The following is a 14,228-nucleotide window of genomic DNA, read 5'->3' as shown; positions in this document are numbered from 1 at the left end:
ATTTCTTCAGTGATCTCCTGGTTATTTAGTAACGTATTGTTTAGCTTCCATGTGTTTGTGTTTTTTACATTTTTTTCCCTGTAATTGATTTCTAATCTCATAGTGTTGTGGTTGGAAAAGATGCTTGATATGATTTCAGTTTTCTTAAATTAACTGAGGCTTTGTGACCCAAGATGTGAAGTATCCTGGAGAATATTCTGTGTGCACTTGAGAAGAAAGTGTAATCTGCTGTTTTCGGATGGAATGTCCTATAGATATCAATTAAATCTATCTGGTCTGTTGTGTCATTGAAAGCTTGTGTTTCCTTATTAATTTTCTGTCTGGATGATCTGTCCATTGGTGTAAGTGAGGTGTTAAAGTCCCCCACTATTATTGTGTTACTGTCGATTTCCTCTTTTATAGCTGTTAGCATTTGCCTTGTGTATTGAGGTGCTCCTGTGTTGGGTTCATATATGTTTATAATTGTTACCTCTTCTTCTTGGATTGATCCCTTGATCATTATGTGTAGTGTCCTTCCTTGTCTCTTGTAACATTCTTTATTTTAAAGTCTATTTTATCTGATATGAGGATTACTACTCCAGCTTTCTTTTGATTTCCATTTGCATGGAATACCTTTTTCCATCCCCTCACTTTCAGTTTGTATGTGTCCCTAGGTCTGAAGTGGGTCTCTTGTAGACAGCATATATATGGGTCTTGTTCTTGTATCCATTCAGCAAACCTGTGTCTTTTGGTTGGAGCATTTAATCCATTCACATTTGAGGTGATTGTCGATATTTATGTTCCTATTACCATTTTCTTAATTGTTTGGGGTTTGTTTTTGTAGGTCCTTTTATTCTCTTGTGTTTCCCACTTAGGGAAGTTCCTTTAGCATTTGTTGTAGAGCTGGTTTGGTGGTGCTGAATTCTCTGCTTTTGCTTGTCTGTAAAGCTTTTGATTTCTACGTTGAATCTGAATGAGGTCTTTGCTGGGTAGAGTAATCTTTGTTGTAGGTTCTTCCCTTTCATCACTTTAAATATATTATGCCACTCCCTTCTGGCTTGTAGAGTTTCTGCTGAGAAATCAGCCGTTAACGTTGTGTATGTTATTCCCTTGTTGCTTTTAATTTTTGTTTGTCTTTAATTTTTGTCAGTTTGATTACTATGTGTCTCGGCGTGTTTCTCCTTGGGTTTTATCCTGCCTGGGACTCTCTGCACCTCCTGGACTTGGTGGGCTATTTCCTTTCCCATGTTACGGAAGTTTTTGACTATAATCTCTTCTTATATTTTCTCAGGTCCTTTCTCTCTCTCTTCTCCTTCTGGGACCCCTACAGTGTGAATGTTGGTGTGTTTAATGTTGTCCCCGAGGTCTCTTAGGTTGTCTTCATTTCTTCTCATTCTTTTTTCTTTATTCTGTTCTGCAGTAGTGAATTGCACCATTCTGTCTTCCAGGTCACTTATCCGTTCTTCTGCCTCAGGTATTCTGCTATTGATTCCTTCTAGTGTATTTTTCATTTCAATTATTGTATTGTTCATCTCTGTTTGTTTGTTCTTTAATTCTTTTAGGTCTTTGTTAAACATCTCTTGCATCTTCTTGATCTTTGCCTCCTTTCTTTTTCCGAGGTCCTGGATCATTTTTGCTATCATTATTCTGAATTATTCTTCTGGAAGGTTGCCTATCTCCACTTCATTTAGTTGTTTTTCTGGGGTTTTATCTTGTTCCTTCATCTGGTACATAGCTCTCTGCCTTTTCATCTTGTCTGTCTTTCTGTGAATATGGTTTTTGTGCCGCAGGCTGCAGGACTGTAATTCTTCTTGCCTCTGCTGTCTGCCCTCTGGTGGATGAGGCGATGCTTGTGCAAGTTTCCTGATGCAAGGGACTGGTCATGGGTAGAGCTGGGTGTTTCTCTGGTGGGCAGAGCTCAGTAAAACTTTAATCTGCTTGTCTGCTGATGGGTGGGGCTGAGTTTCCTCCATGTTGGTTGTTTGGCCTGAGGCGGCCCAACACTGGAGGCTACAGGCTCTTTGGTGGGGCTGATGGCGGACTCTGGGAGGGTTCACGCCAAGGAGTACCTCCCAGAACTTGTGCTGCCAGTATCCTTGTCCTCATGGTGAGCCACAGCCACCCCCTGCCTCTGCAGGAGACCCTCCAACACCAGCAGGTAGGTCTGGTTCAGTCTCCTCTGGAGTCACTGCTCCTTCCCCTGGGTCCCTATGCACACACTACTTTGTGTGTGCCCTCCAAGAGTGGAGTCTCTGTTTCCCCCAGTCCTGTCGAAGTCCTGCAGTCAAATCTCGCTAGCCTTCAAAGTCTGATTCTCTAGGAGTTCCTTCTCCTGTTGCCGGACCCCCAGGTTGGGAAGCCTGACGTGGGGCTCAGAACGTTCACTCCAGTGGGTGGACTCCTGTGGTATAAGTGTTCTCCAGTCTGAGTCACCCACCCAGCGGTTATGGGATTTGATTTGATTGTGACTGCGCCCCTCCTACCGTCTCACTGCAACTTCTCCTTTGTCTTTGGATGTGGGGTATCATTTTTGGTGAGTTCCAGTGTCTTCCTGTCAATGATTGTTCAACAGCTAGTTGTGATTCCGGTGCTTTCGCAAGAGGGAGTGAGCGCACGTCCTTCTACTCTGCCATCTTGAATCAATCTCCACGTTTGCTTTCTGAGTCTTGATGTTCTTAGCTGGAAAATGGAAAACAGAAAACCTCCCAGGAACGGTTAGTGGAAGCACCATGTGGAATGATGTCTCTAAAGCGTCTAGAATGCTGCCTGATGTGTGATGCAAGTTTTTATGGTAGTCTCTGCTTTTACCTTGAACGGAGCTCTGCAGCTCGTCTTTGCCCGTGTCTGGTGCGTGCTGGCTCTCAGTCCCTGTGAAGGTAGGCCCACCTGTCAACAGCACGCAGCCGAGTGAGGGAGGACCTGTCTCAGGCCCAGGCCACCAACACCATACACTGATCTGAGATGCAGATCCCGATCCGCTTGTCCTCGGAGTTCGTGGACCCACTGTACCTGTCATTTACCCTGGTCCTCTCTTGAAGAATGAACTGTGTAGCGACATTACTCATCTTTAGCTGGGGGACACTGACTTTATTCTCACTTGGGGTTGAAATAAAATAAAAGCTCAAGCCATTGCACTGCGGCAGCCACACTCACGGGCTCCTCCCCCAGAGGCGACTTCCTCCGTGGCAGTGAGCTCACTTCCCGTGGTTGAAGCCGGACCCTGCCCCCGAGGGCACCTCTTATCCACACTCACACGCAGTCAGTAGGAGCCAAGGACTGTCCCGAGTGCTTCACAAATCTTAACTCAGTCCTCCTAACAGCCCTATGGGTAGGTTCTGCTGTTACCATCTTACCGAGAGGAGCCTGACCCACAGCAAGCTTTAGGCGTCTGCCCATGTCTTCGTAGGTCGTGAGGGGGAGAGGTGGGATTTGAACCCAGACAGTCGAGCTCCAAGTCTGTCTTTTGACCGCTGTGCCCCGCAGGCTCTGGTCCCCATCCATTAGTCCTGTTGAATGACACTCCTGCAGCGTCCCTGGTCAAACTGAGATGCAGAACCATGGTCAGCCTTGACCGCCCAGTGGCCTGATTTCCTGAGTGTGGGAGGCCGACTGCAGGAGGTGAGACTCTTCTCCAGAGAGCAGGCAGCTCGTCGTGACCCTCACCCACCTCCATTGCAGACGCGCACGTCTCCAGTCTCCCGGGGTCCTGTGCTGTGGGCCTGGGCACCTGCCATGGCAGTCCTATGGGGCGAGCCCGCACCACCCCTCAGTCTGGGTCTTCTTCCTCCATGGCGTTTGCAGGGCCGTGTCGGCCTCCTCCCCTCCTTCTGCCAGAATGAGCCCTGGGCTGGAATCCTGCAGAGCCATGCAGAGACAGAACCTGCCTTTTCAGAGAGGCGCCTGGCTGTTCCATTCCACTGAACAAGCTTTGGGACGTGCCCTTCGCTTTGGGACGTGCCCTTCGCTTTGGGACGTGCCCTTCACTTTGGGACGTGCCCTTCACTGAAAATGACGTGGTGGCCACCCCACGCCTCGGGGAAGTCCTGACCGGACACAGGAGAAGTGGACAGAGGCCACGTAGAAGATGACCTGTGAGCCGACCGGTGTGAGCCACGCTGTCACGTGCTCTTTGTCCCGTAGCCCGGTAATAACAGGATCTAGATTTTTACACCATGACCCCACGGAGAATTTACAACCACCCTTGACCGTTGACATTTTCCCCGTTTGTCCTTTGGAGAGACTGAGGGGCACTCATTCCAGATCTGATAAAGGGCCAGGAGGAGGCTAGTTCTGGAACAGGGTGGAGGGGTAGAGGTGAGACTCAGAACAGGCTGGAAGCCAGTGCAGGGACTGGAGAGTAGGCTCTGCGAGGTGGGCAGGCCTGGGACAGGGAGCCTGGGAGACCGCTGTGGTCCTCTCGGCAAAGGGTGATACTGACTCAGACCAAGTAGTCATAGGGACCTGGGGAGAAATGATGGGATTCTGCATATGTAGTTTGAAAATAGAACCAACAGGGTTTGCTGATGGATCTGAGGCATGGAGTGCCCTCCTGAGGCCCCCCCAGCTTGGACTCGGGCCTGCCGGGCCTTCCTCTGCTCTGTGTGGTGCTGGGAGAAATAGAAACATTGGAGAAAAACCCATGTCCTCGTGAAGCTCCCCAGGTGGCTCAGGGGTACAGGGCTCAAACAGGTGAAACTGATTTCAAGAAAGAGACCAGGCTTAATCATGATTATTAGATTATGCTTACGAGAAGTTTCAGGTTATTAGTCAGGGGTTCATAGTTTTGTTTTTCACCCTAACCGTAACATACCAGCAGACAATGCAGTTAAAAATAAATTTTAGGTTCCCCTTGGCTGTGCTGAAGCCATGTGGGGGACCCGAGACAGAGAAACCAGAACACCTGGGTGGTGTCATAAACACTGTGGCTGGTTCCCTGCAGGGCAGTGGGCTCCTTCCTTTAACCTCGGGGCTCTCATTCATTCATTCCCTTTCTGTTGAGTCCTACTATATGGCGTGTGTTGTCCTAGCCACTGGGGTTAAAGAGATGAGCAGTAGAGACGGGGGCCTGCTTAAAAGGATGGGGCAGGGCAGGCAGGAAACGGGCGGATGAAATAAATGACCCGAAATGCTTTCATATACTGACCCGAAATGCTCTGAAAAAACAAATAAATCCACATGCCTGAGGATGTGAGAGCAAATGACCAGGTTAGAATCCAGTTACACGTGTGTGTCAGAGAAGGCTTCACTGCGGTGATGTCTTTGAACTTGCTTCATTTATTATAGATAGTATTTAGAACAGTGCCTGATGTATAAGTACTATGTATTTTACATATTTATAAATTCATTTAATTCTCATAACAGCTCTATCAAGTAGGCACTATCATCAGTGCCATTTTACAAATGAGGAAACAACACACAGAGGTTAAAAACCTGCCTGAGGTCACACAGCTTAAAAGTGACTTGCCAATTTGGGTGTGGGCAAGCGGTAGACAGCCTGGAGTTTTGAAGAGCGTTTTAGTCAAGTGTCTCGGGGTGAGGGAGCTGATGAGGTTAAGGGTCAGGGTTAAGGAAACCAAAAAGATATTGTGGTGTCCTGGGATTAGCAACAGCAGGAAGTTCCTGCCCGGGGCCTGGATGGCCTGGGCAGGGAGAGGTTGGTGGTTCGCGGAGACGTCGTGTTCTGGAGTCGTGGAGGAGGGAGGGCTTCCAAAGGGCCCTGGCACGTGGAGGAACATGGCCGTCTGGAACCGCAGGGAAGCTGGGAGGGCAGGAGAGTCAATACCAGACCCCTCTCTCTTCCCGCTCTTTGATTTCCGCTCCCATGGGCCAGACTAACTAGAAGCCAAAGGGCATCGGAGCCCAGGTCAGGAAGTTAAAGGTCAGAGTCTGGGAGTCCAGATCCAGGTAGAGAGAGGTGGAGCGTGGATATCAGGGCTGATGGAGGCTAACCCCATGGAGACTGGACAAGAACATACCCACCCGTCCATTTGCTCAGTGAATACCTATTTTCTGTGTCACGTTACGTCCCCCACGTCCGTGCGCTGAGGCAGTATTGATCTTGCCCACTCCTGCATTGCTGACACCTAGCAGGTTGCTTGCCTGTCACAGAGGAGGTTCAGTGAGTATCGTGCAAGGGATGAAAGACTAAGCACATGGATGAGCATACGTTCATTCGTTACTTCATTCATTCATTAAAGTAATTTATTTATGGCCGCGTTGGGTCTTCGTTGCCGCGCGCGGGCTCTCTCTAGTTGCGGCGAGCGGGGCCACTCTTCGTTGCGGTGCGCGGGCTTCTCATCGCGGTGGCTTCTCTTGTTGCGGAGCACGGGCTCTAGGCGAGTGGGCTTCAGTAGTTATGACACAAGGGCTCAGCAGTTGTGGCTCACAGGCTCTAGAGCGCAGGCTCAGTAGTTGCGGCACACGGGTTTAGTTGCTCCACAGCTTGTGGGATCTTCCCGGACCAGGGCTCAAACCCGTGTCCCCTGCATTGGCAGGCGTATTCTTAACCACTGCGCCACCAGGGAAACCCCTCATTCATTCTTAAAACACAGAGGAGAGGGGCTTCCCTGGTGGCGCAGTGGTTGAGAGTCCGCCTGCCGATGCAGGGGACACGGGTTCGTGCCCCGGTGTGGGAGGATCCCACATGCCGCGGAGCGGCTGGGCCCGTGAGCCATGGCCGCTGAGCCTGCGCATCCGGAGCCTGTGCTCCGCAACGGGAGAGGCCACAACAGTGAGAGGCCTGCGTACCGCAAAAAAAAAAAAAAAAAAAAAAAAAAAGCAAAAAAAAAAACCACAGAGGAAAGTAAAACTTCCTTCCAGAGTTTTCAAGGCATTTTGCAGAGGGCTGGAGGGTAATCCAGTGAACGAGACAGCCGAGGTCCCTGCCACCGAGTTGCTTTATTCTACCAGGGCTTCGATTTTAGCTGCCAGGTGAGAGAGAGGTTGGGTTAGTGGATGGGGTTTCAGACTGGCACCTGGTATCTAGACACAGATGGATTCTGTTCTGCTGTCTGCGGCTTTAAAAGAAGCTGAAACCAGTCAGTGTTTCTGGTCGGTCTCACAGATGAAGCCCCTCCTCACCAGTCCCCTTGTAGTTGTACAAAGGTGCTCTTACCTGCAGAGCCCTCGGGTACTTGAGATTTTGACCCCTGGATTAACGTGCGAACTCAGATCTTCCATTTAATACAGGGTTTAGATGAGCCTGTAAGGTAGGTGTCAGTAACACCATTGTCGTGAGGAGGACACCAGGGCTTAGGGATGGGAAGTGCTTTGCCCAAGGCTGACCAGCTGGTGAGGGTCACGGCTAGGGTCTGACTCAGGTTCGTCGGGTCTGACTCTGCGATCTCCCCTCCCCAGCTGCCCTCTCCTCCCTTGGTCCCATGCAGCTCAAGGGGCCTCTGGTCCTCTCCTCCCCAGGTGTCCATCCGGCTGGACGGCGAGAACAAGGCCATGGAGTACAACGCTGTGGGTGCCATGAAGGATGCCGTCAGGGTGGTCTTCCGAGGTCCCCGGGTCCATGACCTTTTCAACCGGGACTGGCACAAGGTGGCTCTGAGCATCCAGGCCCAGAACGTCTCCTTGTACATAGACTGTGCGCTGGTGCAGACACTGCCCATCGAGGAGAGGGAGAACATCGACATCCAGGGGAAGACCGTGATCGGCAAGCGCCTCTATGACAGCGTGCCCATCGACGTGAGTACTGGCGGGCCTTCTGCAGCCAAGGTCCTGGGGTCACCGGGGAGAAGCCTCAGGCGCCACGTGCTCCTGATGTCCCTGCGCCTGTGTGTATCATGTGTCAGGTCATCACCTTGCACTGTCTTAAGAGGGAGGACCCTGACTCAGAAAACTGCCGTATCACCATCACTCATTCACTCACTCGTTCATTTAATTATTTAGCCACGTGATCATTTACCATATATATGCTGAGCACCTACTCTGTGCCAAGCACTGTGCTCTGCACTGGGGACACGGGACATATATCTACATGTGTATGTAGACAGATCGATGGGCAGAGAAATAGAGTTACACAGTTCCCTGTAAATTTAGACTCTTTTCCCTTCTTCTCTGATTGTAAAAAAATTGGAACATATAGGAAAGTATATGGAAAAGAAGTAAAAATCATCCTCATTTCACCAACCAGGGATATTAAGTGGGGAAGCCTCAGTGGCTGGTAATAGCTCTCTTTCCATCACCATTACATCAGTGTTCTTTCCTTCTTTATTCTTTCTTTTCCCTCCTTAATTCTTCTTTCTTTTTTTTCGCTTTCCTTTACTGTATCTTTCTTTCCTCTACGAATGCATCCCCACATCTGTACACGCAGACACACACACCGTGAACATGCACACACGTAACACGTGTACACTTACGTGCTGTCTTCGAGCGGAAGTCAGCTTGATCCTTCTGACCGGGAGTGTCCCCTGCTTCTCGAGAAGTGACCAAGTCATGATCTGGGATAGCTCTCTCCAAAACCACTTCTTTTCTTTTTTTACACGTGTATGTATTTCTGTTACCAAATACAGGGTTGCTGGACGTGTGCTAGAGATTTTGAAATTGATGTAGATAACGCACAGCGTGTGTAGTCACGTCTTGCTTTTTTCTCTCAAAATTATGTGTCTAAGCGGTTGCTTCTTCCAGCTGCTGCATAATCCTTCACTTTATCGTACATTTCGCTTATTTGTTCTCCTGCTAGTGAGTATTTAGATTGTTTTGCTGTTTCACCATCATAACCAGCAAGTCTTGGTCTTGAACGTGCTGGCACGTCTCCAGATGTACGTTCCTCATGAAGAAAACAGGGTAACACGTGCCGTTGAGGCTGGAGATGTGTACCAGTTGGGAGAGTTTCTCTGGGGCATTCAATGATCAGATTGTAGGGTAAACAATTTTTGACTTTCCGGCATATTTTAACTTCTCAACAAAGAGACAGAGCATTTATGTGTCCACCAGCAACGTATGAAAGACCCATTTTCTTAGATCCTCACCAACACATTGATAGATTTTTTTTTTAACGTTTTTGTTGTTGTTTTGCCCATCGGACGGGCATACGATGGTATTTTATTGTGGTTCTATCTGCATTTCCCTGATTACCACTGAGCTCAGAAATACTTCTATGTGTTTCTTTTTTTTTTTTGCGGTACGCGGGCCTCTCACTGTTGTGGCCTCTCCCGTTGCGGAGCACAGGCTCCGGACGCGCAGGCTCAGCGGCCATGGCTCACGGGCCCAGCCGCTCCGCGGCATGTGGGATCTTCCCGGACCGGGGCACGAACCCGTGTCCCCTGCATCGGCAGGTGGACTCTCAACCACTGCGTCACCAGGGAAGCCCTGTTCCTATTTTTAAATAAGCTTTGGTTCAGTGAGGCTAAATTAATTCACTCAATAAACACATATTTTATTTTATTCTTTATTGAGGCCTAATCATATATAGTAAAGTGCACAGATCTTAAGTACATATTTTGATGAGTTCTGTCAAATGTATATGCCAGGGATGGAAAGTGGTAAATGCGTACCAGCTGCCCCCAGCCTGCCGCCTGGCCCTTCCCGTCCATGTGGGCAGCGTCAGTGGGACTCGTGCTAGTGCCTCGTGTTGTGCTGTGGGGTTCACGTGATCAAGCAGGTGCTGTCTGCATGTCCCGGGGGGATAGGAGCGCCCCAGTGGGTGGCGACTGCTCTTTCCGTCTTGTCTCTCAACATTGTGTTTACTGAATAGAAAAAGACTTTAAGACTCTGACTTGAAGCTACTTATGGCCTCTTATAAAAGGAAAGGATCACACTGAGATCTTTTCAGTCTCTTTGAATTACTTTTTTGATAACAGTAAGCATCAGATATTACGGGGCCCAGAGGAAAGGCATCCGACCTCAATGAACAGGGTAGGCGGATGGGGGAAGACAGGAGGGGGTGGGCAGGGGTGGCTTCCTGGAGGCAAGTGACTTCTGGGATGAGCCTGGAAGGATGAATTGGATTTGTCTGTGTGCAGGATGTGAGGTGGCAGGAGCTGAAGCACGGTGGGGGAGGGGTGGGGCAGGAGGCAGGGCCAGGCCTCGCTAGTGCACAGGCCCTGGGATCCACCTGTAGGTGAAGGGGCAGCAAGGGTTGAGGAGGGTGGGGAGAGCTCAGGGCTGTACTGGAGGCCGTTTCCTGGGGCTGCAGAGTAGGGTGGATGGAAGGAGAAGGCGGGTGAGCCCTGTTAGGGAAGGAGGTGAGAGGCCAGGGCCTGGGCTGGGAAAGGGGGCAGGGCTGGGGGCTGGCCTGGGGATCCTGGCTCCTGGGTGACTCTCTGCTGAGGGATGTGCAACAGAAGCGGCCAGGCAAGTCAGTGAGCATCTAGGCTGATGGACGGGGAGCCCGTCTCCGAGCTGCAGGGAGAGGAGACTCAAACCCTTGGGGCCCGGGGCTGGGAAGGGGTGCTCCTGGGCTCTGGGGGTCCAGCTGGTCTGGGACCTGCCATGCTGGGACCCCTGCCCCGTGACTCCCCGGAGGCCCTGCCAGCCTTCCCTCCGTTTCCCGCTCCCGTGTCCCAGGCCTGCCCAGCTCCAAATCCCAGGGGATGGGGTTGGTTGCTGAGAAGCCGTAACCCCCATCAGGAGCCACAGGGGTTAATTTCTGATGCCCTCCAGCTCTCTGGGTTCATCGCGTGGCTGGTTCTCGCGCTCGGGACCAGCCCTCACTCACTCGCTTCGAGCAGCACAGACCCAGAGCAGCGCCTCTTCCAGCGCTCAGTGCCCTGGAGCTGGTGGACTGCCGGCTTCGCTGCTCTGCACCGGCCCCAAAGCCTCGATTCAGTTTTGGGTAAAGAAGAGTCCTCCAGAGACAAGAGCTTTCAGGCTCGACTGGGAAGAAGGGGGCTGGGCCCGCGTTTGCCCTCCTTCCGCCCCGGTAGTGGCGGGGGGGCAGGCGCAGAGTCCACCCAGAGTCTGAGCAGGGGCCGCCGGTGGGTGTCAGAGCCGCAGGCGCCGGCCAGCACCTTGCTCTGTGCCACCCACCGTGTTCCCAGAAGTTCTCACGGGCTGACTAGGTCCTCCACGTTGCAGGCTGTGACCTCACTCACCGTTGTCCCCATTCTGTAAGGACGTTCAGCACAGAGATTGAGTCACTCTGGGAGATCAGCTCGGTGCCTTGTGACCACCTAGAGGGGTGGGATAGGGAGGGTGGGAGGGAGGGAGACGCAAGAGGGAAGAGATATGGGAACATATGTATATGTATAACTGATTCACTTTGTTATAAAGCAGAAACTAACATACCATTGTAAAGCAATTATACTCCAATAAAGATGTTAGGAAAAAAAAGTGGCAGAATTAGGAGGCGGGGGTGCAGGCCTCACCGTCTGCTTGGAAGTTCTGCCTTTACTGTGAGTCTGGGCCTCCAAGTCCTGTCCCGTGCTGACTCTCAGATTCGATGGTCACATTGGGCCCTTAACTGGGCCCTTTTAACCCACAGTGTGGAGTCTGGGGTCTGGGCTGGGTCCCACTCTCTCCTCCTCTGGCCCATTGCCATTAGGTGAGTGACCACGTTGTACCCAGTGCCAGGGAATCCCAGAACCTGATGTTTGTCAGAGGAATACTGCGCCCACTTCCTGTTTTGTGCTGGGTTTCTAGATTAAAAATGAATCCTGATGAACTACATGGAGGGAGGATCAATGAACCCCGCACCCCTTCGTAAACCTTCCAGAAGCGTAGGCTGGGGCACTTGTGACCACGTAGCTCAGGCTTGAACACGGTGGGGAGAGACCACAGCACCCTGCAGCTCCACCTGCCATGGACACCTGTGTCTGGCCTCACCTGGTCTTCACAGTGCCCTAGGAGTCATGTCAGCATCTCCATCTGACAGAAGAGGAAACCGAGGCTCAGGGGATTGGGTGCCTTGACCAGCTGCTCTGAGAGAAGAGCAGAGCTGAGGCTCAGACCCGGGCCCGGCTGATCTCAGATCCTCAGCTCTCTGCACCCTGATTGGCTTTCACACTGTAGTCAGGAAAGGGTCACCAAGCTGCACATGGTGGGCACGGAGGGAAACTGGGGCTGGAGAGAGGACCCTGCAGCAGTTCAGCCTGGAATTGCTGAGGGTGCAAACGGGAGCAGAGATCCCAGGGGGTGGGGGCAGAGGGGCATCAGGAGGTGGGCTCCCTGACATGGTGGAGGGAGGGGAGAGGGAGGAAGGTGGGACAGGGAATGGCGGGATTCCAGGCAGTTGGAAGAGACCCCTCCTGGCTCCCAGGCCCTGCTACCCACCCTGAGTGCACGTGTGCGGGCCCCAGGCCACCTGTGCACCTCCCTGACCCTGACCTTGCCTTCCTTCTCCACCTCTGTCCCTGTGGCCTTGCCAGACAGACCCAGCCGCTGAGCATGTACGCTTGCTAATGCAGAAAGCAGGACCCTCTCTTTAAAATAGGCCTTGTTCCAAAGCATGATTCTGTGTTTTGTCATTTTCTCCTGTCTGTGGGCTGGTGTCTCTACAGGAAATACAACAGACAGGCAACTGGAATTGTTACTGTTTCTGCTGAGTCCAGTCTGTGGAGTGAGGGCTTACACCTGCCGGGGCCTGTCCCAAAGCCAGGAGGGTGAGGTCGAGCTGCCTGGCCTGCTCACTCAGGGCCTTCGAATGCAGCACAGGCCGCAGAAGGGCACAGGGGAGGTGCAAGGCTGGGAGCATTCAGCACTGGTGTTAATAAAATAAGTATCCGTTGATTTAGCTCAATTTCCATTCGATAAATGTCTGTCCGTGCATGGTGCATGCATGTATCCACTCAACCATTCATTCTATGCCTCAGGACATCTGCTATGTCAGGAAGTACTCTGGGGCTGGGGGTACAGAGAAACACAAGGGATAGGAGAGGCCTGCCTCACAGAACTGCTGTTCTAATCAGAGAAACACAGTTTAAAAAGTAAACTGAGAAATGCACACGAAGGAGGCATCGTGGTCATTGCTTTTATAAGGACGTACAGGATGACAAGTGACAGGGAGGGCCTGGGCTCTGATGGGTGGTTACAGAGGTGAAAGGTGAGAGGAGCCAGCCTTGTGAGGGGCAGGAGGGAAAAGCAGGTAGGGAAAGAGAGCTCAGTGTGTTTGAGGGCTGTGGGTCAGGATGGGGAGCCTTGGGGGAAGATGGACACACAAATGTACAATTACCATGCAGGCTGCTATGTTCAGTATTAGCTGTATGTACAAGGAGCCAAGTGGTGGAGAAGAGACCCCGTGAACTCTTCTTGACAGTAGAGGATGTGTATCCGTTATCAGTTGCTGCATAACAAATATCCCCCCATCCCCCGCCCAAGAAAGAGGGATGAAAACAACAAACACTTATTGTCTCATAGTTTCTGTGGTTCAGGAATCTGGGAGGGGCTGAGCTGGGTGGGTCTTGCTCAGGGTTTCTCATAACGTCGCTGTCAAGCTATTGGCTATTGCTGTGATCTTGAAGTTAGAACAGGGCTGAAAGACCACCTCCAAGCTCACGCAGGTGATTGCTGGCAGCCTCCCGTGGGCTGTTGGACTGAGGGCCTCAGTTCCTTGCTGTTGGATTGCTGACAGCGGCCCTGGTTCCTCCCTACGTGGGCTTCTCCGTGGGGCAGCTCCCTGCGTGCCAGCTGGTGACCCCAGGCTGTGTGACGTGAGAGAGAGAGAGAGAGAGAGACCATGCGCGCACGCACAAAGAAGCCAGTCTTTCCATAACTGATCTCGAAGTGACACGCCGTCACTTCTGCCATGTTGTGTTCCTTGGAAGCCAGTGACCAGGTCCCTCCTGCACTCGGGGGTGGGGAGGTGAATGAGGCTCCACCTCTTGGAGGAGCATCAGAAGATCTGTGGGTGTATTTTTACAACAACTCCTGAGGGGATGCCTCAGTGTGGTTGCTAGTTTTCAGGGGTTTTCCTGGAAGGGAGACCACGTGCAGAGGCATGGATGTGAAAATCCGTGGTTTCATTTGCTGTGCAAAAGCATGTAAGTTTAATTAGGTCCCATTTGTTTATTTTTGCTTTTATTTGATAGAAGCAAATTTTTAATACAAAAAAGTTCACTTAAGCCACCACATGGAGATGAGAGAGTTGAAAACAGGGATACTCTGAACCTTTGGAGACTGTTGGTGGCAGCACCATGGCAGGGGCTTTAGTGAACGCAGTGGCCACGGATTGTGGACGGGAGGAGGCGTGTGAGGGGCCTGAGCTGTAGCACATTCAGAGCAGGAGAAAACGCTGCCCCCAGTCTGTGCCGACTCACCTTGCACTTGGGGTTCGTGTGGTTAGAGGGATGGGCTGTCTGTAGATG

The 14,228-nt window shown here is 51.4% G+C and overlaps 1 protein-coding gene across 1 annotated transcript in view; it reads left to right on the top strand.

The window, feature by feature from the left end:
- Window positions 1-14,228, top strand: part of COL22A1 (collagen type XXII alpha 1 chain) — a gene marked incomplete at its 5' end in the record, with an annotated part of 247,097 nt that overhangs the window by 56,138 nt on the left and 176,731 nt on the right. The window contains one exon of the mRNA XM_082858984.1: window positions 7,396-7,671. Coding sequence (XP_082715110.1) covers window positions 7,396-7,671 — 276 coding nt within the window. The remainder of the gene's footprint in view (window positions 1-7,395; window positions 7,672-14,228) is intronic.

The sequence above is a fragment of the Leucopleurus acutus genome (assembly GCF_964270905.1).
Source record: "Leucopleurus acutus genome assembly, chromosome: 17".
Taxonomy (NCBI): domain Eukaryota; kingdom Metazoa; phylum Chordata; class Mammalia; order Artiodactyla; family Delphinidae; genus Leucopleurus; species Leucopleurus acutus.
The sequence above is the reverse complement of the archived record's forward strand: the minus strand, read 5'-3'. Positions and strand labels throughout refer to the sequence as shown.